This window comes from Auxenochlorella protothecoides (assembly GCF_000733215.1).
Source record: "Auxenochlorella protothecoides strain 0710 unplaced genomic scaffold scaffold33, whole genome shotgun sequence".
Classification (NCBI taxonomy): domain Eukaryota; kingdom Viridiplantae; phylum Chlorophyta; class Trebouxiophyceae; order Chlorellales; family Chlorellaceae; genus Auxenochlorella; species Auxenochlorella protothecoides.
Genome location: NW_011934206.1, coordinates 250,665 through 277,986, shown reverse-complemented (window position 1 = coordinate 277,986; position 27,322 = coordinate 250,665). Strand labels below are relative to the sequence as shown.

The window sequence follows — 27,322 nt, the reverse complement described above, 5'->3', positions numbered from 1 at the left end:
CCGGGAGCGGGGGCCCCTGTCCGCGCCGCACCGCCCCATCCGCCAGCAGGCGGCGCAGGCGCGGCGCGGCCTCCTTGCCGAAGCGGCGCAGGAGGAAGGAGCCGCCCAGCTTGAGCAGGGCCGCCAGCGAGTCGAGGGCGGCCTCCACCACTGGCACGCGCCAGTCGTCCAGGGCCAGCACGACTGGCTCCCAGAACAGGTGCACGCTGGGCAGCAGGCGCGGCGTGGCCGGGGCCAGCGGCCCCAGCGCGGCCGGCGCGCAGCCCAGCCGCTCCACCCGACCCTCCAGCGCGGCCAGCGCCGCGCCGGCCTCGGCCAGCGCGGCCAGCGCCGCGAGGCAGGTGGAAAGCGCGGCGGTGGCCACCGCCAGCGACGCCGACGCCGCCAGCACGCCCGCTGCGTCGGACGCGGGCGCGGCCAGCGAGGCGGCGGCGTGGGCCTGGCCCCGCAGCGCGCGCAGCGCAGCCAGCTGCCGCTCGGAAAGCGGGACCTGCAGCGGTTCGGGGGCCGCAGGGTGACCGTCGACGCCCGCATGCTCTTCTGCCCTGCGCGTGAAGTAGGCGCGCGCGGCCTCGTACCCGGAGCCCTCCTCGCCGTCCTCGGCCTCCTCCTCTCGCGCTGCATCTGACCGTGCCGCTTCCCAGGCCTCCGCCACCTCGGCCGCCAGCGCCTCGGCACCCGTCCTCGCCTCCCGCGCCAGCGAGGCAGCGCCGCGCAGCGCCTCGCGCAGCGTGGATAAGAAGGACAGCGTGTGCTGCGGAGCCGCGGCCCGCAGCATGACGCTCAAGCCCTTTGGAGAGGGGGAGCGGGGAGAGAGTGAGCGGGGTTACCTCACAGGATACTCTCATTTGCCATGCCCAGCCGCCCAGGACCCTCCCCTGCTTCCCAGCCCATTTGTCAAACAGGCAAACCAAAGGCCCACTTTCTAGTCCTCCCCCCTTTCCGTCGGTTCAAACCACACACGCAAATAAACTCACCTGTAAAGCCACGCGCAGCGGCTCGGCCAGCAGGGGCAGCAGCATCTGCGGCACCCCCGTCTGCTTCAGCAGCGCGGCGAAAAGAGCGGGCGCACGTGGGTGGCGCGCCGGCTGGCGCAGCTGGCGGCACAGGCCGTCCACGATGTAGTCTGCGTTCTGCGAGACCAGGTCGCCGGGGCCAGCCGCATCGTACCGCCCGTGCCGCACCAGCGCCGAGAGCGCCAGGCCCGCCGCCTCCGCTACCAGCCCGCTGGGCGACTCTGTGTTTGGGTTAGAAAAAGGTGGGGGGGGGGGGCCCAAGAGTTGGAATTGGGGTTTTGTGGGCAGGGGAAGAGACTGCCTCATGCGAGTGCGGGGCATCGGCAGAGCAGCTGCAACGGGGGGAGGGGGGGTGGTCTGGATGCCAGTTGCAGTCCAGTCTCAGAGCCTGGCGCGTGCCCCACCATGCAGAGCCCCTTTGCAATTGTTCAACTGCAGGAGCTCAGGGCGCACAGCGCCCCTTTCATACCCCCTCACCCAGGCTCTCGAAGAGGGGCAGCAGGATGGGGCGCAGGGCGGCGCCGCGGCGTGCAAAGCGTGGGCCCTGCACCGCGGCCAGCACCGCCACCAGGTCCCAGGCGGAGCAGAGGCGGAGTGCGGCGACGCCAGCCCCTCGGGGTAGGGCCTCGCCCAAGCTGCCCCCCGCCTCCCAGGGCGCCGAGTCGGCGAGCACCAGCACGGCGGCCAGGGCCAGCGCCTCGTGCCGCGCCGCGCCTTCCTCCCCGGGCTGCGGCGCTGTGCCGGCCAGGAAGGCGGCCGCCAGGGTCAGGGCCCGGCACGACTCCGTCGCATCGGCGCCCGCCCTCCGCCCCGCGCTTTCCAGGCACGGCTCCAGCAGCCGCTCCAGGCCGGCCCGGCTCCGGCCCGCGGCTGACCCCAGGGCGCCGCACAGGCTCGCCACCGCCCGCCACGCAGCCTCGGTGGTCACGTGCACGAGTGCGGGGGCCATGCGCACGCTGACCCCGGCGTCGTGGTGCGGGCTCGAGCCCGCGTGAGGCGATGGGTACTCCGGAGCCTCGCCCACCTCGCCCGGCGCCGTCCGCGCCTCGCGGGGTTCAGGCACCTCACTCTGTGCCGGCAACATGCTCCGGCCCTCAACAGCCGCGGGGCCCTCCAGGAGGCCGCGGACCCGGCCGCCGCCCGCGGCCCGAGCCACCAGCTCTGCCACCTGCGCGTCGACCTCCAGCACGCCGTGTAGCGCAGCGTGCACAGCGGCGAGATGGTCGGGCCGGCTCAGCAGGCACCGTTCCATCCAGCCCTCCGGCGCGACCTGGCGGGGTTGTATTCTTGAGCAGGGTGAATGTCGGTCTCAGGGGAGCCATACAGCCCCAGCAGGCATGCATTCGAGCACCGCGCAGGTACAGCTGACGAACACCGACCTGCAGGCAGCTGGTGAGCAGCAAGCAGGCTTGGGTCCCCGGGTGGCTGCCGCGGTGGAAGGCCTCGGGAAGTCCCCGCAGCAAGTCAAGGACCTTGGCGAGGAGGGGGTCGGGGCCCAAGCCATGCGAGGCGATGCACTGGCCTGCCCATGCCTGCAGCGCGGCGCGGGCAGGCGCGGCTACCTCCGGCCAGGCGTCCTGGGCGGCGACTCCAAGGACGCCGAGGAGCAGGTCGGCCGTGGCGGCGCCCAGGGTGGAACTGCAGCATTTGAGAAGGTTCGCCGCGGCTGTGGGACAGGTGAGTGATGAAGGAGGCGGTGGCGAGCTGTTGTCTTCTAGGGTGGCAGGGCAAGGTCTCCGACCACAACCACATGCATGCCCCTCTGAGCCATGCTCCCCCACGCCCTTCAATCATCAAGCCCCCCCGGCGGCCGCACCTCGCGCCACGGCCGCTCGGGTGGCGGGGCTCTGCTGCGCAGCCGCCAGCCGCGGCAGGGTGGTCGCCAGCAGGCCACCCAGCTTCCCAGCGGCGTCGGCGCGCCACGCCGCGGTTCTTTCCACCCACAGGATCGGGTCTTCTGGATCAAGTTGCGCCGGCGAGGCAGGGGACCCGGGGGGCGGGTCCAGAGCGCCTTCTGCGTCCGATCCCGGCTCCGCATCTGGGAGGCAGGGCCAGCCTTGCGCCCCCGCCGCCAGCGCCCGCAGCTGCTTCAGGGCGCTGGCGGCCGTAGGCGGCGCTGCACCTGTCCGTTTGTCGCCTACGGTCCCCGACACCGCTCCCTCCCCGTCCCCCAGCGTCGCACAGACGAGGCGGGTCAGGGCATCCAGCGCAGCCATGTTTGCCCTGGATCCAGGGCCTGCGGAGGAGGGGTTGCTGCTCCGGCCACCTGCGTGGGGTGAGCGATTTGAGCTGGCTGGTCACGACCCTCTTCTCATCACCAGGCTGGATGAAGCACTGGGTGCCAGCATCCATCGAGCCCCGTGTCGAGAGCCACACGAGCCGAGCGCCGCACATGCGATGCCGGTCTGCTCCACCCTGCCCCGCCTTGCTCACCCGATAGCGCGTTGGCCAGCCCCGACGCGATGCCTGGGAGGAAGAAGGCGAGGACGTCGGCGTCGGCCACCCGGCGGATGCCGCACCCCAGGGCCTGCAGCGCAAGTGCCACGAGGGCTCGGCTGCCGCCGCTCCCAGCCCGCATCTGCGCGGCCACCACCTGCAGATTGGTGGGTGAGGAGAGAGGTTAAGTGCCTTTCATTAGGGGGGGGGGGGCCTTGGTAGAGAGATAGAACTCCTGTGGCCTGTGCCAGCAGTACTCACGCCCTTCCAGCCCCCTCCCAGATAACCCCCTCGCACGTGGAGGAGTGAGGAGAAGAGGTGGCCCGTCAGGGGTGCCGCCTCCCGCGACGCCAGCACGCTGGCTGGGCCAGAGGTCTGGTCCCTCAGTGAAAGCAGGATGGCCTCGCAGGCCAGGCGGGAGGCCTCCTCGGTGACTTCCGGCAGGCCAAGCACTGCCGCAAGGCGCGGCAGCACCGCGCCAGGCGTCTGCGCCGACCCCGCCGCGCCGCGCAGGGCGGAGAGCACGCAGGCCAGGCATCGCTCAGTGGCGCGCCAGGAACCCTGGCCGCGTGGCGCGGCCCCAGCCCCGCCCTCCTGCGCCGCTGCGTCGAGCAGGATGAGCAGGGGGAAGAGCACGTAGGCCACGCAGGGGCCCAGCTCTGCGTCACCCAGGGACTCCAGCACCGCATGCAGGTCTGTGGAGACGCAGGGGCGTGAGGGTGCTTGGAGAAGGAACATCCTGGGCACCGGGACGCTCCCAGGGGAGGACTGCCGACCCTCCAATCCCCAGCATGGTACAAGATGGGGGACAAGGCGCACACAGTCGGCGGCGTGCAAGCAACTACCAGAGTCCTCGGCAGTCACACTCCGCTACCTTCAGGAACATACCTTGCAGGTGGCCTGCCAGGGCCTGAGGGTTGCTCCCGGCACCCAGCAGCGCGGTGCAGAGGGGGCGCAGCCTTTGGAAGGCGGCGGAGGGCTGGTCGGCAGGCCCTGGCTGACCGCTGCCGGGGTTGTGATCCGTCACCTCCGCCTCATCTGAGCTCCCCCCCTCACCTGCACGCGTGGGACCGTCCCGAGCGTGAGGGAGAGCGTTGTACATGCATGTTCTCCATCTCGAACTCCATCCCAAGACTTTGATGCTGGCAGGCACAGGCGTGGTCCGCCTCGTTACACACACATGAGGAGCGACCAGCGTCCAGCCGCGGTCAGGAAACAAAATACGGATGTCAGAGCACTCGGGCACTCGCCACCTCAGCCAAGCGCTTCACCTGCGCAGGGGATGGACGTGTCCTCGCTGTCCTCAGACGCGGCAGTCGCCCCTTGCCCCGAGGAGGCGCCAGCTCTGTTGGAAGAGGCGGGGGAGGCGGCATCCTCGGTCCCCGCCCCCGCCCGCAGGCTCGCAGCTCCTCCCCGGGGCGATGGGGGTCCGCCGGAGGCAGCGTCTGTCGTCACCAGCTCCCCCGCGTCCTCATCCGCCTGTGATGCACCCATGGCGGCCTGCCACTCTGCGCTGGGCGCGAACCTGGGCCCAGGGGGAAAGAGGCGTGAGGGGTCAGCAGGCTGAGGGCACGGTGAGGAGGGCAGACGGAGAGGGTTGACTGCGCCCCGTCCAGTGACAGTGCTCTCCCAGGGTCTGAACGGAACCCGCACGAGGTCGGCCATCGCTCGGCGAGGTGAGACAGCTCGAGCGAGAACAGCCTCACAATATGCACATGCCGGTTGCAACAAGCACAGCACCAAACTTGTGCACCTGGGCCTGTCCTCCTCTACTGCTGCCGTCAGGGCGGCCAGGGGGTCGTCGTCCAAACCCGTCAGCAGGGCTGTGAAGTTCAGCCCTTGTGCGTTGCCGAGGGAGGAAGGCAGCCAGGCCGGGCCCGTCGCAACGTTGCCATTACCCTCGTCCTCCGCCTCCGCCGCATCCCAGTCCCCGTGCAAGGCCTGGCCGGCACCCAGGTCACCGAGACTACCTCCTCGCCACTCGGGCTCGTCCCACTCGCCGCTCATGCTCTCCAAGGCCCGCGCCAGCGCTTCCACCGCCTCGCTGGTCGAGGAAGGCGCGTCGTCGCCGGGCGTCGGCAGCGGCTGCGGCATCAGGTGCTCAGCGTGCACAGCGTGGCGCCGCAGCACACCAGGGCCACCCCAAGGGCCGTGAGGCGTCGGCGGGAGGGCTCTCCCAGCAGGGTCTCCACACAGGCCGTGACCGCCAGAGTCACGCCTGTACGTTTGAGAGGGTGCGGGAAACTGGATTCCATTGCAGGATCATGCATTGCGGCTGTGGATCTTGAGAATGTGCAGAGGCGGCTGCCACCATGAACAGGCTGGGCTGCGGCACTGAAGCGCAGACATGCCAGACTTCCGATTCTGAGACACAGAGTCCTTACCCACCGTTGGAAATGGGGCCAGCAGTGGAGATGGAGCAGAACCGGAGGCTGCTTGCAAAAATCACTCCGCCCAGCAGATTGAGGCCCTGAGGAATGATCAGGGCTGGAGTGCTCAGGGAGTGAATGCCCGAGTCCAGCCACGCCACGCCTGCGCCAAGAAGTGAAAGTTGGGATTCGGGATCTTGGGTGTGGAAAACATATGTTCGAGTGGGAAAGCTGCAGGTGTACTGGAGGGATCCATTTTAATCCTCCCCCACCTGTCCGGGCAGTCGGCGCTTGTTTGTTGGCAGCGATCACACCTTGCCTGATGAATGGATTTGTTACTCCTGTGATGCAATGGGTGGATGAATGAGCTGGCACTCAAACGATGTGATCTGGTCGCGCCTGCCGCAAGGCGGGCCTTGAGAGTGAGACCCACACGGACTCCCCACACACCCCAAAGGCAGCCGACGATGATGGGCAGGAGACTTCCGATAAAACCAAGCTGATACGACATCGCTTCTGGACTCGGACTGTCTCCACTGGGGCCAGGGTCACTCGCCTTAAGCGCCATGCATTCCAAAATTCAACGCGCGCCCGATCTGAGCGCTTGAGCTTGATCACCCACCCCGTTCGGGAGGTGGTGTACAGGTGCGCAGCCCCGGTGTATCCCATCAGAGACGCCCCATCAGGCTTGTGTGGCGGTCTGTAACTCTCCTGGTTATCTCAATACCCGCCCGTACTCTCTTCCCTAGGCCCCAGCCCCTGGCGCCACCTTGCACGGCAGTCACATAGCCACGTCAACGGCCCCTCTCTGTCCCGTGCTCCCGGCTCGGCCCATCTGCATCTGGATACATATCAGATTTTCTCGAATGCGATGACCCTCGTGGCTACTTCAAGGGTGTGCCGGGCCTCCTGAGCCATTCCTCGCCGGGTCCCCCTCCCCCAGCGTGGACCCCCTTCCGGGTCTCCCCCTGGATGAGGGGCTATGGCTCAGATGGCGCGGAGCCCACACCACTCCACCGCCTGTCCACGGTGGCCTACTTCATGGGCAGCAGCATCCTCGTGCAGTACACCACCAAGGTATGGGCGGGTGGGGAGTTGGGGCGGCTGCGGGTGCCCAGCAGGACGGCCCATGCCATCACCCTCCTACAAAGCTGGAGCATGGGCGCCGCGCTCCCACAAACCACCACACTGCCCACTCCGCGCTGCAGGCCATCTTCTCCTCCTACGGCTTCCACTTCCCGCTCACGGTGGCCTTCCTCCAGATGCTCTTCATCGCCCCCGTCTCCTATGCCATCGCCCGCCCGGAGCTGAGCTGGCAGCTGGCCCGGGGTCTCAGCCCCCTGGCCCTGGTCAACGTGCTGAACGTGGTGGCGGGGCTGGTGGGCACCCAGGGCCTCAACGTGCCCATGTTCATCGCCCTCCGCCGCTTCACCCTGCTCATCACCATCCTGCTGGAGCGCTTCTGGCTGCACAAGTCCCACGACTGGCCCACCCTGGCCGCCATGAGCATCATGATCGGGGGTGAGAGGGGTTGGGGAGGGGAGGAAGGTGGATGAAAGAGGCACACATGGACCGTCTGGGGGCTGGGCAGGGTCATCCCAGCCCCTGGCAAGCTGGACGCCGTGGCTGGCCTCACGTTCAAACCCACTGGCAGCCAGTTGCGCCCTGGGGCCGCCAACCCGCCCGAAATACCCCCTTCACCCACACTCCACATTCGCAGGAGCGCTTGTGGCGGCTTTCACGGACATGAGCTTCAACATGCGGGGGTATGCCGCGGTGCTGGCCAACGACCTGCTCACCTCCCTCTACCTCATCATGGTGAAGAATAACCCTGCATCGCACGGCCTGTCGACCACAGGTGGAGAGGAAGGGTTGGAGTAGGGAATATGGGAGCGTGTGACATGGTGGCCGTAAGCTTCGGACAAGTGAGGAGGGACAGCAGGTTCGAAAATGGAGCAGCTCCCCCTGCTTGCGGCGGCATGAAGCTCCACTGCTGCCGGCTTCGTGACCTGACGAACTCCGGGCGCCGTTCCGGGGGCTTTGGAGCGCCTTGTCCTGGCCCATCACCCTGCTCTCCACAGCTACGTTGTGCGGCCCCATTCGCTTGCTGTCCACCGCCGCACCTCTTACCCGACCCCTCCCACCCCTCCCCCCAACCCACTCGCCAGGCATGCTGTTCTACAACAGCGTGCTGTCGCTGCCGCTGCTGGGCGGCGTCCTGCTGCTGCGCTCCGAGGTGTGGCGCGTGCTGGCCTACCCGCTCCTCCTCTCCCCCCAATTCCAGACCGCACTCTTCCTGGCCAGTGCCATGGGCCTGACCATCAACCACTCCACCATGGTATGCACCCGTGTCAATGAGCCGCTGATGACCAGCGTGGCAGGTGCGCAGCGTGTGTGTGTGTGTGCGTGTGGGGGTCTGGGCGGGTGCCAAGGGACATGCTGGGTAGCATGAGACCAGGCATCCGCCAGCAAAGGGGACGCAGTCGACCGACCTGGCCCTGCAGTCCCCTCCCCTTCCCACGTGCAAACACATCATGCACATCCCTTCTCTGCCCCCGGCCCCCCCCCCGCCCACACACACACATACCAACAAAAAACATCATACTCCAGGCAACCTGAAGAACGTGCTGATGACGGTGGTGGGCGCGCTGGCCTTTGGCGACTTCGTCTTCTCGCCCTGGAACGCGGCGGGGCTGGGCGCCTCCATGGCCGGTGCGGTGTGGTACGCGACTCGCAGCGCCTTTAAGGCGCGCCAGCGCGCGCTGAAGACCAGCCTGCTGTCACAGGTCCCCGTCATCGGCCGCGACCGGCTGCGCGCGCGGCCCGGCGCCGACGGCGGCGCGGGGGCGCACAGCCGTGCGGTGCATTCGCGCACGGGCAGCAGCAACAACGTTGGCGCCTTCCTGCACCTGGCGGGCGGGGGGCGGCCGCCGCCGCCGACGGCCGCCCTCGCGGCGGGGCTGGCCGGCTCCGGCTCCATGCTGCAGTCGGGCAGCCTGGCGCCGCTGCTGAACGCCGCGCTGGCGCCCGGCGCACCCGGCGCGATCCCGGAAGGCGACTCGCCGCCGCCCACGTCGGCGCAGGCGGCCGCCGCCGCCGAGCTCGGCGCCGCGCTGGGGCCACGCGACGCAAAGCGGGGGTGAAGGAGCGTCAGGCTGCCAAGGCGTCCAAGGGCTGCCCTCAGGCGCCATCCATCACGCTGAGGGAGGGCAGGGCCACTTTCTTGCGACGCATTGCCCCAGCCTGGCGGCGCCGAGTCCTGCTGTGTCCCGTTCATGCTGCGGATCTACTGGCGGCCTCCCTCCCCAGATGCACCTGCCGGCAGGATCTCCTCCCTGCACCCACCAGCCAGCCAGGTTGCGTCCCATCATGCACCTGCCAGCCTTGCCCATGCCTGCACGCGCCTGCTCCCTCAGCGCACCCGCATCGCCTGCTCCCTTGTGGGCCCCTCATCGATGCTCGACATGTATCAAGCACTGCTCGCGTGCTTGGCTGCGGCTGGCCAGCACATGGCAAACCTTCCCCCAGCCGGATCACTCCAATCACCCCCAACCCCATGGCTGCTCGAGCGCTTGGCGTGTTTCGGAATCGCAATGGGCGGCCTGGGCCGAGGGGTACAGAGGCTGGAGACATGGCTGGGTGGGGCTTTGCAAGGCAAGGGGTGGCCGCTGGGGAGTCTGTGCCCTTGGGTGCGTTATTGCAAGGTGGGGGTGAGGGTGAGGGCACAGGACGCGCTACAGTCACTGGGAAAAGAGCCGCGACGCCGCAACAGGGGCACGCAGGGAGTCGATGGGGTGGGGCAGAGGGATGATTGCGGAGCCGACGTGCGATGGCCTACCCCAGGTGGGATGGCGCGACGGACGATCGCGAGGAGAGGGACGACCAGCGCCTCCGAAACCCTCCTGCCCTCCCCCCTGTGCGCTCAATACGCCTTGTACGCGACCGGGATGTTGATCAGGGCTCCTGCCTCGGCGCCAGGCCCCGCGCCCACACCGTCAAGCCCCGCTTCTTGCTCCGACACGAGCGCGGTCGCGATCTGCACCAGGGGGGTGTTGAGGAGAGTTTGCGGCAGCACGACCAGTCGGGGTGCCCAGCAACCAGCGTGGCCGAGGATTGGTGGGACGGGAGGGGCGGGGGCTGCCAGGTCGAGAGCGACCGGGGCCCGCGGTGACATGCTCTTCTCCAGGTCCTAAACCCTCCCTGTCCTCCATTAACACACACACACACCCCTCCAGCACACCTGGTAGACGTCCGGGTAGAAGGGGTAGCTCTGCACGATGGCGCGCGCCTTTTGCAGGGGGGTGAAGATGGTTTTGAACACGGTGCCGATGAACTCCATGCCCGCCAGGTGCTCCTCCTGCAGGTTGGCTTTCAGCTCCACGGTGCACTCGTTGACCTTCAACGTCTCGGCGATGACCGACTGCAGGGCCAGCATGCGGTCCGGCACGCTCACGCTCTGCAGCCGGTCCAGGATGGCGCGGCGCTCCTCCACCACGCGCCGCATGCGACGCAGGAAGATGGCGCGCAGGCTGACCACCTGCGCGCGCTGATCGGGGGCGAGGGCTAGCGAGGCAGTGACTCCTGCCCAGCGCGCGCGGTCCTCCGAGCTGATCCCCGACCGCCCGTCGTCCAGCGCGGTGGCGATCAGGCGCTGCATGTTGGTGGGGTGCAGCACCGCGGTGTGCATGCACAGCGCGCCCGCCGCGTCCAGCACGCGGGTCAGCGTGGCGCTGGCCTCCGCGTGCGCCGGCGCCGACGGGTCGGGGCAGCCCTCCAGGGTCACCAGGATGTTGCCCAGCTCGCGCACCGTCTCCTTCCAGCGCGAGATGACGGCGTCAGCGGGCATGGTCTTCACCGATGCCACCTCCGAGGCCAGCGCGGCGGACAGCGCCAGCGGGCCCGACCCCCGCGCCGGCAGCTGCGACCCCGCGCCCTGGCCAGACCCGGGCAGGCCGCCGCCCTGCAGACCACTCCCGCCCCCGCCGGCCCCATACCCCAGCATGGCAGGGGCGGCAGGTCCCGGCCCAAGCAGCTTGGGGTTGCTGGTCTGCAGATGGTGGTTGCCCAGGTCAAACACATGCTGCTCGTCCTGCAGGACCCGGATGTGCTCGTCGCGCAGGGCCAGCACCTTCTCCAGGATGGAATTCCGGTTCTTCAGCGCGCCGTTCTCCACGCGAAGGCGCCCCAGCTCGGAGGTCATGTCGTCCAGCTCCTCCGTCATGTCCTTCATCTTGGCCTTCTGGCGCTCGCGGAAGCGCTTCTGTGCGCGCCTGTTCTTCTCCTGGATGGCCGTGGTCTTGTGCGCGTCGGGCCCGCGCGACCGCCCCTCAGCGTCGTCGCTGGAGTGGTCGGAGTCGGCAGGGGGGCGGGAGGAGGTGGCCGGCTTGCCGAAGTCGGGCATGGGGATGGAGGAGAAGAGGTTGGCCGCAGGGGCGGCCAGGGGGGGGTCGGGGAACAGGGGGGCGGAGCCCGTGGGGGTGCGGGGGGGGAGCTGCTGCTGCAGCATTTGCTGCTGCAGGAACATGGCGCCGTCGCCGAAGGAGGGGATGGGGGTGGTCATGGGCCCGAAGAAGTCTGCAGGGGAGGGTGTATGTAGGGAAGAGGGTGGGCGATCACTTTGAGGGCGGGGGTTGCATGTCGACGGGGCCCGCCGACTCCACTCCTTCATGGATAAATGCATATGATACATCACTGGGTGTGATGCGCTGCCACGCGCCACTCACTCATCAGGTTGTCCACATCCAAGGCGTCGAGCTCGGCCAGGGAGTTTTCCCTGCCCGTGACGACGGGCAGGCCCCCGCCAAAGTCCAAGCCCTGCATGTCCATCTGGACTCGTTCCTTTGTCGAGGTGCGGGGCAGAGTGTTGGCTAGGCACCTGCTGAAGGGGGGCTTATGCTGCGAGGAGCAGGTGCATACCCCCAGGGTCTAAGTGCTCACCCTCGACACGGCATCTGGAGATCACGTCGGGCTCTCAGATCATCAGCTGCCCCCAGGTGAGAAAGTGAATGTGTTCCAAACGTATCAAGCAACGGAATGAAGGTTTACAGGGTCGAGCATGGTCCAGTCATGTGCAGAATTCCTGTGGGGGTGAGGTCTCGGGAATCTTCCCCGGCTCAAAGGCAGGCGCACGCCATGCAGCGACATCTGCGTCCGTCCCGTCCAGGCTGGCCTGGTTCAAGGGTGGCTGCTGAGCCTGACCCAGACCTGCTCCCTGCGGTGTGGCATTGAGGCCCAGGGCTGCCATGCTCTGTCCTTGGCATGCAGGAGGGCTTGGAGCGGCCCCAAAGCCCCCAAAGCTCGGGGGTGCAGCGGCTGGTGTGGGCACCCCAAAAGCTCCAAAGGGGCCGGCGCCAGGTGAGGCCCCGAATCCTGCTGGAGCAGGAGGCGCACCACCAAATGTGCCTGATGGGGTGGGCGCATTCCCAAAGCCAGGACGCGCGGCAGCTGCCCCAAAGCCCGGCTGGATGATGGGGGTGCTTGCAAAGCCCTGCTGCGCGGCTGCTGCCCCGAAGCCCGGCTGCACGGCTGCTGCCCCGAAGCCCGGCTGCACGGCTGCTGCCCCGAAGCCCGGCTGCGCGGCTGCTGCCCCGAAGCCCGGCTGCGCGGCTGCTGTTCCGAAGCCCTGCTGCGCGGCTGCTGCCTCAAAGCCCGGCTGGGCTGCCGAGGGCACTCCACTCCCAAATCCCGATACAGGGCGTGGGCCGAAGGGTGCGGCAGCCAGGGGTGACGGCCCCAGCCCTGCAGCCGCTCCAAACCCTGTCTGACTGGGCTGAGCGGGCGCTGCCGTCGCGCCAGCCTGCACGTTCCGGAAGGCAGCCCCGAAGCCCCCCCCGCCACCCATCTGTTGGGCCACGGCCGGCTGCTGGGGTCGGGGCTGCTCGCTGATGCCGGCCTGTGCTGCAGGGTAGGGCGGGGCAGCCACTGCGCCTCCACCCCTGCTGGGGGCTTGGGGTGCCTTCATTAGCCTGTCCATGCAGTTGATGCGCGCGCGTCGAGCGCTCTGGAAATCCGAGGCCAGCTGGCGCTGCGGTGCCCCACGCCGCATGTCCATCCAGCGCACCTGTGGTGGGGTGTAGTGGGTCCTAGTCATAACGGGAATCACTGTACAGTCACACCCATGGCATCATGGCATCAGAAACATTCCCAGTGGCCTGGAATGGCATGTACATCCGTGCCCATGGCAGCATCCACAACCCCGTGTAGACCTGCACTGCCCTCCCCCCAGCCCGCTACTGCGCTGCCGACCTCTTCAGGGCTGACATCGCCGGTCAGATCGTTGGCACCCTCTCGTGCGTGTCCGTAGCACGACAGCACCCAGAAGGGCCGTTGGTGGATGAGGTCGTCCCTCACGACATCACGCCAGAGCGACGGTGCCCTGCGAGCACGGTGGGGGGGGATTGCATGAGGTGCTGGGGAGGGGCATGCAGCGAGAACCTTGAATAAAGGCACAGATGTGGTGGTCCACTTCTCACTCACGCATTATTGCCCTGGTTCCGAGACCTCTGATCTCCGTTCTGGCCTGGTGAATGGGAGATGGGATAGGCTCATAGAATAGTAGATTTCAATGAGGATGATCACACATCTGCACTGCAATGGCCCCATGGACCCACCTTACCAGTCCTATTCGCGTTCTGCCAGCCTCCCCTCTGTCCATCCTGGGATAGAAAGTATGGGAGGCGTATGCTGTCATGCAGGTTCACTTGTGCTCCTTTCATGGCACGGCATTATAAACTTCTCACCTGGTTGCTGCTGCCCCGGTAATTCTGCCGCGACATCCCGCCACAAAGCGGTGGCCTGTCAAGCTTGCATGGATACTTATTATCTTGTGTCAAGATGCAAGAAATTACCTACATGACGTCGGAATGGAATACGTAGGCTGTGTAGGTCGTGCGAGGTCTCCCGAGACACCTCGTCGTGCTCTGCATGAGATGCTTTTGAAGAGCACGGGGACAGCGGGGAGCAGATCGTGAGCGATACAGGATGTTACTCGTGACTTTAAAAGTGAGGTGCAAGCCCATATCGCCAGCATCAGCGAGGAAGCCTATCACGCAGGGACGAGGGCGGTCGTGGTCGGACGAGGGTACCAGCACCCGAGACGGAGATCCAACACGGGGCCATCCGCCGCACACCGATACGCACGCGCCGGCCTATCCAAGGCCTCGAATCCAGGTCATCAAGTATGCTAAACTCCTGGAGTGAATGAGAGATTAGGTAGGGATCGCCAGCTCCTACCATCAGTTTCAGCATGCCGCCCAGGCTCCAACTCAACATCCTCAGGCCAGCGTCTCCCCAGCGCTCCAGCTGGGATGGCGACAACCAGGATCAAAATGTAGGAGGTTATCTGCGTTACCTCGTGCATATATATCGTTCTCAAGGATGAAGCTTTTGTCTTTCTTCGATGCGGAGCTGTGCTTGCCGGGCGAGCAGGCTCAGAGGGGCACACAGTAGTGTCTCTTTGAACGTCTCTCCTAGCCAGGCCTTCCTCTGCTCGTCCTCCCACCAAACAGAACCTCCTTGCGCCCTCCATCGAGGTGCTCCCCACGGGCACGCTCAAGCTCTACAAGTCCATGCAGGCCTTTGAGTTCAATCCACGGGGCATGATCGCCGCCGCCACCGCAGTCGCCCCCAAGCAGACGCACTCTTACAAGGCGAGAGCGGCGTGCAGTGGTGTGGGGGGCGCTAGGGGCTTGCGTTAAGGACAGGGCCATGTGCTCCTTGTGGAAATGCAGAGCAAATGGGTTGTGTGCAGACGTGAAGATGCCTCCCAGCCATGTTTATCTTGATCTGGTACGAACCACAATCATCGCCCTCCTTCACGTCTAGCTCTCAGCCAATCCCCCCCTCATCACCCTCCCCCGCCCACCCCTCCGTCTGCCAGATCAGCGAGTGCGACGTGCGCATGCTGCGCCAGCTGGGCGCCGGCGCCTGCGGCGTGGTGCACAAGGCCTGGCTGCCGCGCGAGGCGCGGTTCGTGGCGGTGAAGAAGATCAGCGTGCTGGACCGTGGCAGCCGCCACCAGCTGATGAACGACATCAAGGCCTTGTGCAACGCGCCCCCCTGCGACGGCCTGGTCCAGTTCCACGGCGCCTACCACGCGGCCGACCGGGGTCAAATCGCTGTCGTGCTGGAGTACGTGGACGGAGGCTCCCTGGCTGACGTCATTGCCAAGGTGGATTATTGTTGGGATGGCATGGACGAGGTCTGGTGCCAGAGTCTCCGCCCGGACCCCTCCCTTGTGATGCCTTCTGGTGATGAAAGAATCATTAGAATGATATGCTCGCCCCTCAGCTCTTCCATTCACCGCAAGGCCTCCCGGACCCCCTTCCCCCAAACGAATAAGGTGGGCGCCGTGCCCGAGCGCATCCTGGCCCCCATCACGGCGCGCGTGCTGCGTGCGCTGGGCGCGCTGCACGGCCGCCGCCTGCTGCACCGTGACATCAAGCCCGCAAACGTGCTGCTGACGCGGGCGGGCGACCCGCGCGTCGCCGACTTTGGCATCTCCGCCACCATCCCCGATGCGACGCTGGCCGCCTGCCACACCTTCACCGGCACGGTGACCTACATGTCGCCGGAGAGGGTAGACGGCTTGCCCTATGGCCTGCCCTCCGACGTCTGGGCCCTCGGCCTGACGTTGCTGGAGGCGGTGACGGGCAAGTACCCCTACGACGCCAGCGCCGGGGTCATGCAGCTCATGGTCCAGGTGGGGGGGAGAGGACGGTGGTGGGTGGGTGACGGGGGAGCCTGTCAAAGGTGGGGAATGGCCCTCCAGGGGGTGCCAGGCACACGCGTGGGTGGCCTACCACCTCAGACCCGAGACCCACAGTGGTCGTCGGCCAGTCCAGGGGCTTGCGCACAGGTGCAGGGACGCGCTTGCACCATTCGATGACCCCCAGGCCAGAATACTCACCCCTGGGCCCGCCCCCCCGTCTCCTCACGCCCGGCAGGTGATGGAGGAGGAGTGCCCCCTGCCCGCGCCCGGCGCCGTCTCGCCCGCCTGCCGCTCCTTCCTAGCGGCCTGCCTGGCTCGCGATCCGACAAAACGCGCCAGCATTGAGGAGCTGCTGCGCCACCCCTGGGTCGCGGGGTCGGGCGCCCAGGGTGGCGTGCTGCAGCGCACGGCGATGGCGGCCACGCTCCGCCAGTTCATGCGCTGCACGCACGACGTGGAGGAGGCGCGGGGCGACGCCGTGCTCGCCGCCTGCGCCCGCTTTTTCCGGGCCCTAGCCACCAGCGGGCGGGCAGGCGAGGCGGGGGAGGGGGCCGCTGCTGGGGCCGACCTGCGTGAGTGGCGGGGATGGAGGAGGTGGGAAGAGGGCCAGGGTAAAGTAGGAGTAGCCGCATGTGCACCTTTAAGTCTTCACAGGCCGACAGGTTGGCGACGCCAGGTGGTCGCCCGCCGCCCAGCAAACAATCATTTATCAGGGCCTCTACAATGACGACCAACAAACACCTCCCTCCACATGCACAGGCGGTGAGGGTGGGTGCCACAGAGCACTCGGGGCGGTACACCGCCGCCAAGACCGTGGAGCAGGCGATGCGGCGTGGAGCCCCGGCAGATGTGGGGCTCTGGGTGGAAAGCGTGGACTGGAAGAGCATCACGGTGCGTGGCAGGAGTGCAGGGCCGCATCTAGGCCAGGCACCCATTTGTTGTGTATGACAGGGAGGCGACCGTGAATGGTGGGTTCCGCCTGCTGCACACTCCTGGGAAGAAGTGCCCCGAGTCGTGTGGCGCACCTTCCCTTCTCGAAACCATAGTGGGAAGGTGTCTTCATTCGATCAAATCAAGGTCCAGAACACCATCCTCATCCTCGCTCTCCTCTTCCCATCCCCCAACGCTGGTTTGTGCTCCGTAGGAAGATGTTGTGGCGGTGACTGCCCACCTCAGCATTCACCGGCAGGGAGAGAACCAAGGGCCACCACTGGCGGCCAGGGCCAAGCTGCACATGCAGTTGGCAGGGGCGGAGGAACCTGGGCCAGGCAGCGCCACGGTCTTATTGCTGGACCTAGGAGGACTGCTGGGTGTGTGGAGCTGATTCAGTCATGCAGTGGAGCAGCCCAGAGGCCCCTCCCTTTGTGCGCCCTACCGAGGGAGGGTGACCATGTCCCAGCAAATTCCAGCAAGGTCAGTGGCGCGCGCGCCGGAGGCCAACCCTACCGCATTGGGCCGACCGGCCCCCGGCAGTCAATAGCGACGTGCCATGCCTATGTTATATTGAGCGCGGAGTCCTTGTGATCTGGAACAGGTTCGTATTGTGGCGATAGAGTGAGGGATCCCGCCTCATAATGGCGGAGGGTGAGGATCAGAGCGGGCTGGCGGACAGGCTGAAGTCGGCCCTGGACGCCCTGGGGCTCGCCAACAAGGCACAACCAAAGGATAATTATGCATTCTGGAGTACACAGCCCGTATCGCAGTTTGGCGAGGAGGCCAGCACCTCCTCGGTGCGTGGCGCTTGGGGTTAGGGAATGGGGTCTTGGCAGACAGCCAGGAGAGCAATGTTTTGCCGCAGCCTGAGCCCCTTCCTCTCATGCTCCATGCAGAGTGATAATGGGCCCATCGATACGCCGAAGACGGTCGCTGACATCCGCCAGGCACCAAACAGCCTGCCTGACAAGTGCGTGGAGGGTTGGACTGGCAGGGTGGGGGCGGCCGCACCCACCGCCTGCTTACAGCCGAAGCCTGCCCGCCATGCGGGCCATATCCAGCATCAGGGCTCACTGCCATCCACCCAACGCCTGCACCGCAGCTTCCATTGGGACAACTGCGACATTGATGACGACAAGCAGCTGACGGAGGTGTACGACCTGCTGTGCCAGCATTATGTCGAGGATGACGAGAACATGTTCAGGTGGGTGCTTGGGGGTGTTGACATTGTTTCAATGCATGTGAAGCATCGGCTCAGAGGGCCCAAGGGCCTCGTGCGTGTTTGCAGCTGGGTTGGTACCTGATGAACTCAGTGTCACGCTGCGTGCCTGCTCGGTGGGTACTCTATTTGTGCCAGCTCCACATAATGTGAGATTCTGGCACCAGTGTATACAAGCCGCCGTGAGTAGCCTGGGTCACCTCTCCTCGCCCTCCTCCCCTCCAAGGTTTGCCTACTCTCCCGAGTTTCTGCGCTGGGCGCTCAAGCCACCCGGGACCAGGAGCGAGTGGCTGTGTGGTGTGCGGGTGACGTGAGTGGTGGTGGATGGAGGGCAGCAGGGGGAGGGAGCGCGGACGTGTGCATGCTGAGATTCGGCAAGGCTGACTGCACCGCAGCGCGATTCGCTGGCAAGCATTGCAGCGAGGCAGGCTTCCCACCCGCCTCGCCTAGCATGCACTCGGTGTTCCACGGCCCCGTCCCAGCATCACCAGCACCCTCCCACCTGCACCCGCCCTGCCAATGCACCTGACAGGTCCAGCGGGAAGCTGGTGGCCTTCATCTCCGGCATCCCCATGCAGACGCGGGTGGATGCACAGGAGCTGCCCATGGTCGAGATCAACTTCCTGTGTGTGCACAAGAAGCTGCGACACAAGCGCCTCGCCCCCGTCCTGATCAAGGTTGGTCGCTCGACGGTACCAATGGGATATCCACTTTGGGAGGAGTATGATGAAGGGCAGGCAATGGGAACGGGGCCCTAGGCTGCATCAGATGGGACAGCGCTGCAGCTGTGTCTGACTAGTCCCAGCAATGGCAGCCCCAGCCGCTCAGTGGAAATCCTCTATCGGGTCCCGCGGAGGGGGTGGAGGACCCTGCCCATGATCACGTTTCAACCCCTCGTCAGCCGCTCGCGGACGACGGCCAGCGGCCTCCCTGCAGCCAATGCGCACATACCGGTGCAGACGCCCTCCCACACCACCTCCTCTCCCTCGCCCCTTCCGCAGGAGATCACGCGGCGTGTGAACCTGGCGGGCATCTGGCAGGCGGTGTATACGGCCGGCGTGCTGCTGCCGCGCCCCGCGGCCGAGGCGCAGTACTGGCACCGCACGCTGAACCCGCGCAAGCTGGTGGCGGTGGGCTTCTCGCGCCTCGCCCCGCGCATGACCGTGGCGCGTGCGGTGAAGCTGTACCGCCTGCCCGCCGCGCCCGCCTCGCCCGGCGTGCGGCCCATGGCCCGCGCCGACGTGCCGGCCGTGGCGGCGCTGCTGGCGCGCCACCTGGCGCGCTACCGCCTCGCCCCCGTGCTCAGCGAGGCCGAGGTCGCGCACTGGCTCCTCCCCCTGCCGGACGTGGTGCACAGCTACGTGGTGGAGGGCGAGGGCGGCGCCATCACCGACATGCTCTCCTTCTACACCCTGCCCTCCAGCGTCATCAACAACACCGAGTACAACACGCTCAAGGTAGAAAGGGGGAAGGGGAGGCTCAGGAGTGGGGAGGTGGGAGCGTTTGGAAGGCGCTGTATCAGTCTGTGTGCGCATGGCTCCTCACCAGGCATGCCCCCCCTCTGCGGTTGGCTTGTGGACAGAACAGGGAATCCACACGCACACACCGACACAACCAGCCGCAATCGCGTGGACCTCGTCGCTCCACGGCAGCACCGCTCAATCTCCCTCCCCCTCCCTCCCAACGCCAGGCGGCGTACATGTTCTACACCGTGGCGGCCACCATCCCGCTGTCCAAGCTGCTCAACGACGCCCTCATCCTGGCGCATACTACGGGGCATGACGTTTTTAATGCACTGGACATCTTTGAGAATGGGGAGGTCCTCAGAGGTGGGTGGAGGTCTTTCTGGGGCATGGCGGCGACTGGTCCTGTCAGGGACTCATGCTGCCAGAACATGGGGGTGGGAGTCGGGGAGGGCAGCCGGGTGCTTCTGGTGGGCTCGAGAACCGGTCCGCACCCTGGATCCAGCCTGCATATGCCGAAAGACCCACACCCCCACATATGGAACCACTTCCCAATCACAGACCTCAAGTTTGGGATCGGGGATGGCAAGCTGCGGTACTACCTCTACAACTGGAGGGTGGGCAAGACGCTGGTACCCAGCGAAGTGGGCCTCGTGATGCTGTGAACAGGCACGGTACCAACCCCTCCAATCCGGGGGGTGTACAAGAGATCTCATGCAGATTCATTTCCGGGTGGTCTTCCGGGATAGCTCAAGGCGTGCCGTGCCTCTCCATCCTTCCAGCACTGCTTTTCGAAATCCCAAACCTGCTGAGTGTAGAAGCCTTCGCCGGGAGAGCGAGGTGATGAGTGGGGCAGAGGCCACCCCGGGAGTTCGTCCCAACCTCCTCGTGGCCTGAGACACTGGCCCAAGCGTGCGATGGCGCGATCGGTACGCTAGCGCGGTCACGCCACCAGCCCCCAGTTCTAGGGCGGCCGCTCGGGGGGCCATTCGCGCGTCCCGTCACTCTGTGTGAGCGGGCCCGGGGGGGCATACTCAGTCGTCCCGCACCAGCTGGGACCTTAGTGTCGTATCGGGAATGTCTGTCTGATCCAAAGTACCAATCCTTGTGCAGTGGCCGGCGCGGGGCCGAGGCCTCGGAGGTGCCTGGCGATGGCCGCCCAGGCATTCAGGCCTGCAACGCAGGGCCAGCTGCGTGATTGGCTGGAGGGTCATGGGGTCCCGACCGCTCCTTATGGCCAGGGCCCCACCAAGAGCCTGGAACATCTGCTGACCGAGGTCCTGGATGGGGAGTCCACACTGGGGCTGGATGCGGGGGGGCAGCCGCAGCGCCGTGTCTCGGTGGTGTCGGTGGAGATCCGGGACGCGCGGGGACGGATGCTCATCGAGGCCCGACAGGTGCTCCCGAGCGGTGCTCAGCGCGCCCGGGCCCTGCCCCTGTCCGAGAAGCTGCTTCCGGGCGAGGCGTGGGAGGCGGCAGCTGTGCGTGGCGTGCACGAGGAGCTGGCCAGCGTGCTGCCCCCCTCCCCCCAGGTATGTCTGAACACCTGTGCATGCACCTGCTGACCTGGCCCAGGCCAGCAGGGCGGGTTTTAGGAGGAGAATGAGCAGATCCAAGCAGATGCTTCAATGCATAGGGTGCACCTTTGCTCCACACCCCTGTGCAGATCAGCATCAAGACTGAGAGCCACACCATGACGGAAGACAGGAGACCCAGCCTGTCGTATCCTGGGCTTGCAACCTGCTACATCTGCCACAGAGTAGAGGCAGAGGTCCCGGGCCTTCCCAGTGAGGCCTTTCGCACAGAGGAGCAGCGTCCCGATGGCATCCTCACTGCTTTCTGGGAGTGGATCATTTGAAGGGGGCGCATGGCGACGGCTTGGCACCAGCTCCGGCAACTCCGGTGGCTGGGGTGATGTGAGTTTTCAACCGGAACCCTGTGTGTCCCCATCATGACAGAAGTCCGATCCTGCGGCGTATGCTTCGCGCGAGTCGAAGATATGCCGCTACCGGGCTTGCGCCGGTTGCACAGCTGCTTCCCGCAAGCGGGATCTGACTGGCGCAGTTGGTTGCCTCGATCGGCGAACCAGAGGGGGTGGGGGGGGTGGGAGGGTGGAAGAAGGGGAAGCAGGGGGGCCACCAAATGCAGTGGGACGAAGTGCATTTTCAAAAAAACACTTAGTCAGCATGAGCATGTTGGCGGCTCCGTTCACGTCGCGGTTGACAACGTTGACCTTGCAGTGCACGTGAATGTCATCTTTGGTGCCAGTGGCTGCACAAAACATTGCAACGGGTGCCTTTGTGAGCATGTGGACTGATGGCATCCCTCCCGAGAACACGACAAGGCAGCAACCCAAAGCCGCGGAGCAGCAGACGTCCAGAGAGGCCGTCCAACGACGCACAACGTTCATAAACGTTCATGGACCTAAAATGCAGAGCCAGTGCAGTGCCCGATAGGAGCCTTTGCAAGCCCAGAATACAATTATAACCATTATCTAAAGCTCCAAACTGCGCAGCTCTGGACCTGAAGGCCCTTTTCTAACCCCCACAACACCCCGCCCCAGTGAGGGGGATCCAAAACGTTTGAGAACGTGCACTGAACGTTCCTGGCAGACAACGCACTTCCCTCGAAACTCCCGCAAAGAGAGGCCGCCCAGGCAACAACGACGCTCGAACATAATATAAATGCTGTATTAAATCGATTCCGCGGGTTAGAAAGCGGTGTCTGTGGACATAGCGAATTCCTCCCGTTCGGGAACGTTTGTCACCTACTTTCAACACGCTGGAATCGAATTCGGCGGCATGAATCACATCGCAGGTACCCAGAATGCACCCTGTTGCAAGCAATAGACGATCGGGGCGTCATAGATAACTTTAAAGCGCTTCATAACTTGTATTTTTTCCCGCGACATTGGGCCCTGGACCTCCAAGTGGTGGTCGGCACATCATGACCGCGATCTCGCTCAAAACTGCAGCTGTCACGGCAATGCTGGTGCTCACGCAAGTCGATGCGCACGGCTACATTGCCGTCCCTGCCTCGAGAAACTTCTTGCATAACACCGACTACTGCCCTCACTGCCTGAATGCCGGAGGTAGGTCGTGCAATCTCTGTCAGTCAGGCTGATCAGCAGATGCCATCTCAACTCCTCCACTTTTCATGTTTACCAGGGACCCGAGCCACCAGCGAGGGTGGTGCACTGAGGTGGCCACTTTCCCGTCACGGCATCTGCGGGGACCCTTTTGCCGGGGAGCGAAAGCATGAGTACGGTGGCGTCTCTGCCACCGGCACCATCACCGGGAATTATACTGAGGGCGACAACATCAACATTACCATCGTGATCAATACGAGCCATAAGGGACGGTTCTCCTTCAGAATCTGTGTCATCTGGAACCCTTCCCTGGAGCTCACCGAGCTGACTGAGGATTGTCTGAACGAGCACATCCTGGTGAGAGCTGAATTTGGGGGGGGTGAGTGGGAGGGGTGGACTGGAATCACCGCCGTCCGTGCAGAGCCTGGGTGCAAAAAGCGACCGGTTTTCTTTCACTCCTCCAGTTGATGATCTGCATGCCGATGCATCAGTCGGGTCCCACTCTCCATTGCTCCCAAATCCTGCCCTCGCAGGTGCAAGCTGACGTTCCGGGGGCTCAGAACCCAGGAACTGCTCACTGGTATGACACTGGCTCTGACGCCACAATGACCTACAAGCTCCCACAGGGGCTCACCTGTGACGGTCAGACCACACGATGTGTGCTGCAATGGTATTACCTCACTGGTGCGCTCCTGGAATTGCGCGGGCATTCAGTCGTCCCGGGGATGCTCTGGGGCACTCCATGCGGGGGCAAGACTGTCGTTGCAATTGCTGTCGACCTCCCTCCCCGTGCTGCACCCTGCAGGCAATACATGTGACCCCCCCAACACCGACCCCAACTATGCCAGTCTCTGGCTGCCGGGCTGTCTGGACGACGGCGCCTCCTACCCTGAAGAGGTAAGCGGTGTGCTTATGCTTGCTTGGTGGCAGGGGTACAAGGAAAGCGCTCTGTACCTATCCTGAGGCCTGGTGCTTGCTCATCTACTTGAGCTTCCATCTTTCAGCACGCTGTTGCCAAAGTATATGCTTCTCCCTCCCCACACAAGTTCTGGAACTGCGCCGACATCTCCATCGCGCCGGCGTCCTCAGAAACCTCCTCCAGCACGTCCAGCCCGACGTCATTATCTCCATCGCCAGTGTCCCAATGGTCAACCCCTTCTCCCAGCAGCGATTCTTCGTCCCCTTCTCCCAAGGACGACTCTCCATCCCCTTTTCTGAGCAACGACTCTCCGTCTCCTTCTCCATCTGACACATCCTCCTCCACTTCCCCATCTGAAGTCTCCCCCTCCCCGTCTCCAGGCATCATTCCCCCCTCACATTCACCAGGCAATGCCTGATAGCCATTTCTACCTATAGATGGCGCACCGGCACCAGCATGGATATCAGGAATCTCTTCTGCCGACGACATGGGAAGTATACTTCACTTTCAGGTTTGCAAGTAAAGCAAATGCGGCAGCCGTACCAGCTGAATTTCTCACTCATTTCACAGCCACTGTGGCCCCTACCCCCCTTCAATCTGGCTTCCGAACATAGTGGCTGGTCGTCAGGAGTATCATACAATGACCTGAGGGCTTTGCGTACCACGGCGCCACAGTACAACTACTGCACGGGACTGACCCAGATACTACTAACAGCCAGATCGTACCCTATACCGCCCAGACTGCACCAGATTTGACCCAGTAGCTGCCTGCCTTCGCCGGCTTCTGCAGTGTACGTCATGAAAGATGCCAACACTGTAGTGTTTTATTTAGTGTAGATCGCTTCTTACTCCCAATTTTCTGCAGAGCACAAAATAATGAGTGCTTCCTACATATAATGTTACTATGCAAGAGATGTTGTGAAACATGTTCTCTATCTTCCGGTATCAGACCAGTCTAAGGTGCAGTATTAATTGAATAATCTGGAGATTCACACAGGTACAGTCACAGTTGGAGGCTCGGCGTAGTAAACCATGTGTCGACAGCAGACTGCTGCAAACTTCAAAATTCTCCTAAACCTACACATGAATTTGCCCATTTGGTTATTCACACATTTCACTTGCGCGCACTTGTGTACCATTCGCCGGCAGAGAGACTCTCACCTCGCTGCGTTCACTGTGGAAAGGAGCCAAGCGTTGCACGCAAGAGGACTCTTTCCCATTGTCACCCTACAGGACCAGGTGCCTCGTCTAGGAGTTCATAGTTCTGTGAACGCTCGGGCTAGGAGGCAAGTTACTCGTACATCAATTTTGGCGGTTATCAAGCAGGTTATGTTGCTGTTCTGGGCAGTACTTTCGGCAACGCGAATCTACGAGGAGACCAATCCGCTGCCAGTCCACAACATTGGCAACATCTGGAAATAATCTACAAAGACAATGCAAAATTGCTGCTACGCATGTGCATGTACCGCTTCGTGGCGTCGGCGAGAACTGCATACATTTTCACCGCGTTAAGATGCATAGGCGTCCCTGTTGGTCGTGACGCGAGGACGCTGTTGGCAAGCAATGAAGCATCGCGTCGAGGAATTGATTGTCCAGCTTACCACTAATTCGAAGACTACATGACAAGCATAGGCTACGGGGTCTCGCTAGGAAGCTCATTCGATTATCCAATCGTCCGAACGATTAGCCTTCCGGAGACCCGGTCGCAGGGGCGCGGCGCCGAGGAGCGGCACGCGGGGTTTACCTGAAAAAATGATCCGATGTCGTTCGGTCCCCGTGCACCGCGCCAACGCACATCACCTTACACCAGGAACTAGATCGTGATGATCCACTGGATCGATAATGGTTCAGAGTCTGCACCTGCTTTGTCACCAGTTGCCGACGATCCGAGGGGCGATCAGGTTGGAACCGGAAGATCACGAAAGAACAGGCCTCAGTGCACGATTTTTAACAAATTGGACACCCATAGCGATGCTTTGGAAGGAATTACGAAATATTTTATCGATCAAAGGAATAGAAAATGGGTGGCATGGGAGAAATTCGAGGTTGGCGCGGCCTCTGGCATGAGGGGTAGTCGGGCAAAGGGCCGCGGGCATCTGCAGATGCAACTCTCATCCGGAGCTGGGCGCGATGAAGGATCACATCTGGTACAGGGAATCTCGCGTACAGAACAATGTACCACCAAAATAAACTCGCAATCTCATAGGAATGGAGATGACCAAATCCTGACAGAGGATTGCACCCTGAAACATGAAATTATAACGGCAAAGGGTGTGCTGACAGATGTCCCATAAGCGTAATGCTTGCCAAGCGCATAATTATCGAGGCATGCGGAAGCATCGAGTACACTTTGCCCATTTGTTTTGTTGAAAGGCTGACTGACTGCACATTAAGATGGGGACCACCTGCTGGGCCGGAGTGGAAAGAGGGTGGTCCTCCGGTCAGTGCACCTCCCCCCCGTGGAGTTAGGGCGGAAACAGATCGAGATCTCTCGACTCCATATAAAAGAGACCTCGGGATGCCCATATCCAAACAATCGCCAACCGCCCACATTTCAAGCAAGGAACCTCAACTTCTCCATAGTGGCACGTTCCCGCACACCACCCGCTTGATACATTATCGTGAGACTTTAACCTCGCGATGCGCACTTACGCGCGGGCCGCCTCGCTGGTCCTTGCCCTTGCCGTGGCTGCCTGCTTGCTGCAGCGTGTGGAGGCCCATGGCTACCTTGCTGTGCCTCTCTCGAGGAATGCCCTGCACAACACCGACTACTGCAAGCAGTGCCTCAACGCCGGAGGTGAGGGTGCGCGAACCTAGAATAAATGGCGACGCTTACACATCGGGTTCCCACCCTTTCAAACCCTTAACACCTTGGACAGGACCGAGCGCTTGCAGCGCCGGTGGGTCCTTGGAGTGGCCGGCTGGTCGCCATGGAATGTGCGGGGACCCTTACACCGGGGAGCGGAAGCACGAGTACGGCGGCGTCTCCGCCACCGGCACCATCACCGGGACCTACACGGAGGGGCAGGTCGTCAACATGACGATCGTGATCACTGCAGCTCACAAGGGGCGTTTCATGTTCAGGGTGTGCGTCATTCAGGACCCAACCTCGGAGCGCGCGGAGCTCACCGATGAGTGCCTCAACCAGCACATCCTGGTGAGTGGAATCTAGCTCCGTCCATCCCAGGCAAACCTCCCTTCCCTTTCGGTGTACACCCCCAGGGAGTCCATTCTGCTCGGGTCCTGAGGTCAGTAACCTGCGTGAGGGACTCCTCACCATTCAAGTGGAGTCGAGAGACCTGTCCACCACGTCACACCCACTCTAAAGTCTAAAGGAGACCCCGACCCATCCCCCCTTCCCCCCGCCCCCTGGACTCTGGCTTCCCAGATGCAAGCTGATGTGGCTGGAGCCCAGAACGCCGGCAGCCCCTACTGGTACGATCGTGGAGTCGGATCCTGGGACATGGCCTACCAGCTGCCCCAGGGCCTCACTTGCGATGGCGTCAACACGCGCTGCGTGATGCAGTGGTGGTACCTCACAGGTGAGGGCAGCACTGGGCGGTGGAAGGTGATGGAACTCTTGATTGCCCTGGGTTCTGGGGAGATGCAGGGCGTTGCGGTGTGCCCATCAGTGGCAAAAGTCTTGCCGTGCACCGGGGACAGCATTCCCATTACCCTCCCCACCCTCGCCATGCCTCTGCGCCGCAGGCAACTCCTGTGAGCCCCCAAACACCGACCCCAAGTACGCCAGCCCACAGCTGACCAAGTGCGGGACCAATGGCGCCTACCCTGAGGAGGTGAGACTCGGGTCGGCCCTGCATGCCAGAGCGCTCTGGGTATTCAGAACTCACAGGGGAAATTGGCCCAACCTGACGTCCTGAATGAAGCAAGACCAGTCCAACACTCCTGCCATGCTGCTGAGATGATCGTCTCGTACCCCATCCCTCCGCACTCCCACCATGCCTCTCCACTGCAGTTCTGGAACTGTGCCGACATTGCCATCATGCCCGCCTCCCCCGGCACCTCGCCCACCGGCACCAGCCCACCACCCTCCACCGATTCCCCCACCCCTTACCCATCCCCTGCCTCCTCTCCTGCCTCCTCCCCTCCACCACCAGAGCCTTCGCCAAATGCTTCCCCCTCCCCCTCCCCCTCCCCCGTGGCTTCGCC

General features: G+C 64.1%; 9 protein-coding genes across 9 annotated transcripts in view; 6 read left to right on the top strand and 3 right to left on the bottom strand.

Moving 5' to 3' along the window:
- Window positions 1-5,546, bottom strand: part of F751_3122 (hypothetical protein) — a gene marked incomplete at both ends in the record, with an annotated part of 7,101 nt that extends 1,555 nt beyond the window's left edge. The window contains 12 exons of the mRNA XM_011398990.1: window positions 32-183; window positions 283-790; window positions 978-1,237; window positions 1,494-2,085; window positions 2,173-2,286; window positions 2,396-2,682; window positions 2,833-3,282; window positions 3,450-3,609; window positions 3,750-4,147; window positions 4,341-4,508; window positions 4,724-4,977; window positions 5,206-5,546. Of these exons, the coding sequence (XP_011397292.1) occupies window positions 32-183; window positions 283-790; window positions 978-1,237; window positions 1,494-2,085; window positions 2,173-2,286; window positions 2,396-2,682; window positions 2,833-3,282; window positions 3,450-3,609; window positions 3,750-4,147; window positions 4,341-4,508; window positions 4,724-4,977; window positions 5,206-5,546 (3,684 nt within the window). The remainder of the gene's footprint in view (window positions 1-31; window positions 184-282; window positions 791-977; window positions 1,238-1,493; window positions 2,086-2,172; window positions 2,287-2,395; window positions 2,683-2,832; window positions 3,283-3,449; window positions 3,610-3,749; window positions 4,148-4,340; window positions 4,509-4,723; window positions 4,978-5,205) is intronic.
- A 1,247-nt stretch (window positions 5,547-6,793) lies between these two features.
- Window positions 6,794-8,964, top strand: F751_3121 (UDP-glucuronic acid/UDP-N-acetylgalactosamine transporter; the record flags this gene model as incomplete). Its single annotated transcript, XM_011398989.1, has 6 exons — window positions 6,794-6,898; window positions 7,030-7,342; window positions 7,542-7,679; window positions 7,990-8,202; window positions 8,432-8,607; window positions 8,809-8,964. The coding sequence occupies 6 exons, from the start codon at window positions 6,794-6,796 to the stop codon at window positions 8,962-8,964; spliced, it is 1,101 nt and encodes a 366-aa protein (XP_011397291.1).
- Window positions 8,965-9,743: 779 nt separating this feature from the next.
- F751_3120 (hypothetical protein) lies at window positions 9,744-11,647 on the bottom strand (the record flags this gene model as incomplete). The annotated part of the gene is made up of 3 exons (XM_011398988.1): window positions 9,744-9,857; window positions 10,062-11,395; window positions 11,545-11,647. 3 exons carry the CDS (start codon window positions 11,645-11,647, stop codon window positions 9,744-9,746), a joined length of 1,551 nt encoding a protein of 516 aa, XP_011397290.1.
- Window positions 11,648-11,885: 238 nt separating this feature from the next.
- F751_3119 (Zinc finger CCCH domain-containing protein 16) lies at window positions 11,886-13,183 on the bottom strand (the record flags this gene model as incomplete). The annotated part of the gene is made up of 2 exons (XM_011398987.1): window positions 11,886-12,881; window positions 13,067-13,183. Coding segments are annotated over 2 exons (1,113 nt in total), but the record flags the coding sequence as incomplete, so codon positions are not given.
- An 883-nt stretch (window positions 13,184-14,066) lies between these two features.
- Window positions 14,067-16,854, top strand: F751_3118 (Mitogen-activated protein kinase kinase 2; the record flags this gene model as incomplete). Its single annotated transcript, XM_011398986.1, has 7 exons — window positions 14,067-14,150; window positions 14,329-14,490; window positions 14,700-14,990; window positions 15,162-15,521; window positions 15,766-16,146; window positions 16,290-16,421; window positions 16,675-16,854. 7 exons carry the CDS (start codon window positions 14,067-14,069, stop codon window positions 16,852-16,854), a joined length of 1,590 nt encoding a protein of 529 aa, XP_011397288.1.
- A 250-nt stretch (window positions 16,855-17,104) lies between these two features.
- F751_3117 (Glycylpeptide N-tetradecanoyltransferase 1) lies at window positions 17,105-19,810 on the top strand (the record flags this gene model as incomplete). Its single annotated transcript, XM_011398985.1, has 8 exons — window positions 17,105-17,260; window positions 17,360-17,433; window positions 17,566-17,667; window positions 17,909-17,992; window positions 18,215-18,359; window positions 18,684-19,139; window positions 19,373-19,511; window positions 19,707-19,810. 8 exons carry the CDS (start codon window positions 17,105-17,107, stop codon window positions 19,808-19,810), a joined length of 1,260 nt encoding a protein of 419 aa, XP_011397287.1.
- A 486-nt stretch (window positions 19,811-20,296) lies between these two features.
- Window positions 20,297-21,003, top strand: F751_3116 (hypothetical protein; the record flags this gene model as incomplete). The annotated part of the gene is made up of 2 exons (XM_011398984.1): window positions 20,297-20,677; window positions 20,812-21,003. The coding sequence occupies 2 exons, from the start codon at window positions 20,297-20,299 to the stop codon at window positions 21,001-21,003; spliced, it is 573 nt and encodes a 190-aa protein (XP_011397286.1).
- A 1,127-nt stretch (window positions 21,004-22,130) lies between these two features.
- On the top strand, window positions 22,131-23,482 carry F751_3115 (hypothetical protein; the record flags this gene model as incomplete). Its single annotated transcript, XM_011398983.1, has 5 exons — window positions 22,131-22,236; window positions 22,313-22,590; window positions 22,767-22,917; window positions 23,039-23,130; window positions 23,402-23,482. The coding sequence occupies 5 exons, from the start codon at window positions 22,131-22,133 to the stop codon at window positions 23,480-23,482; spliced, it is 708 nt and encodes a 235-aa protein (XP_011397285.1).
- A 2,310-nt stretch (window positions 23,483-25,792) lies between these two features.
- The window catches only part of F751_3114 (hypothetical protein), a gene marked incomplete at both ends in the record, with an annotated part of 3,097 nt that continues 1,567 nt past the window's right edge, over window positions 25,793-27,322 (top strand). The window contains 4 exons of the mRNA XM_011398982.1: window positions 25,793-25,949; window positions 26,032-26,309; window positions 26,541-26,694; window positions 26,861-26,960. Of these exons, the coding sequence (XP_011397284.1) occupies window positions 25,793-25,949; window positions 26,032-26,309; window positions 26,541-26,694; window positions 26,861-26,960 (689 nt within the window). The remainder of the gene's footprint in view (window positions 25,950-26,031; window positions 26,310-26,540; window positions 26,695-26,860; window positions 26,961-27,322) is intronic.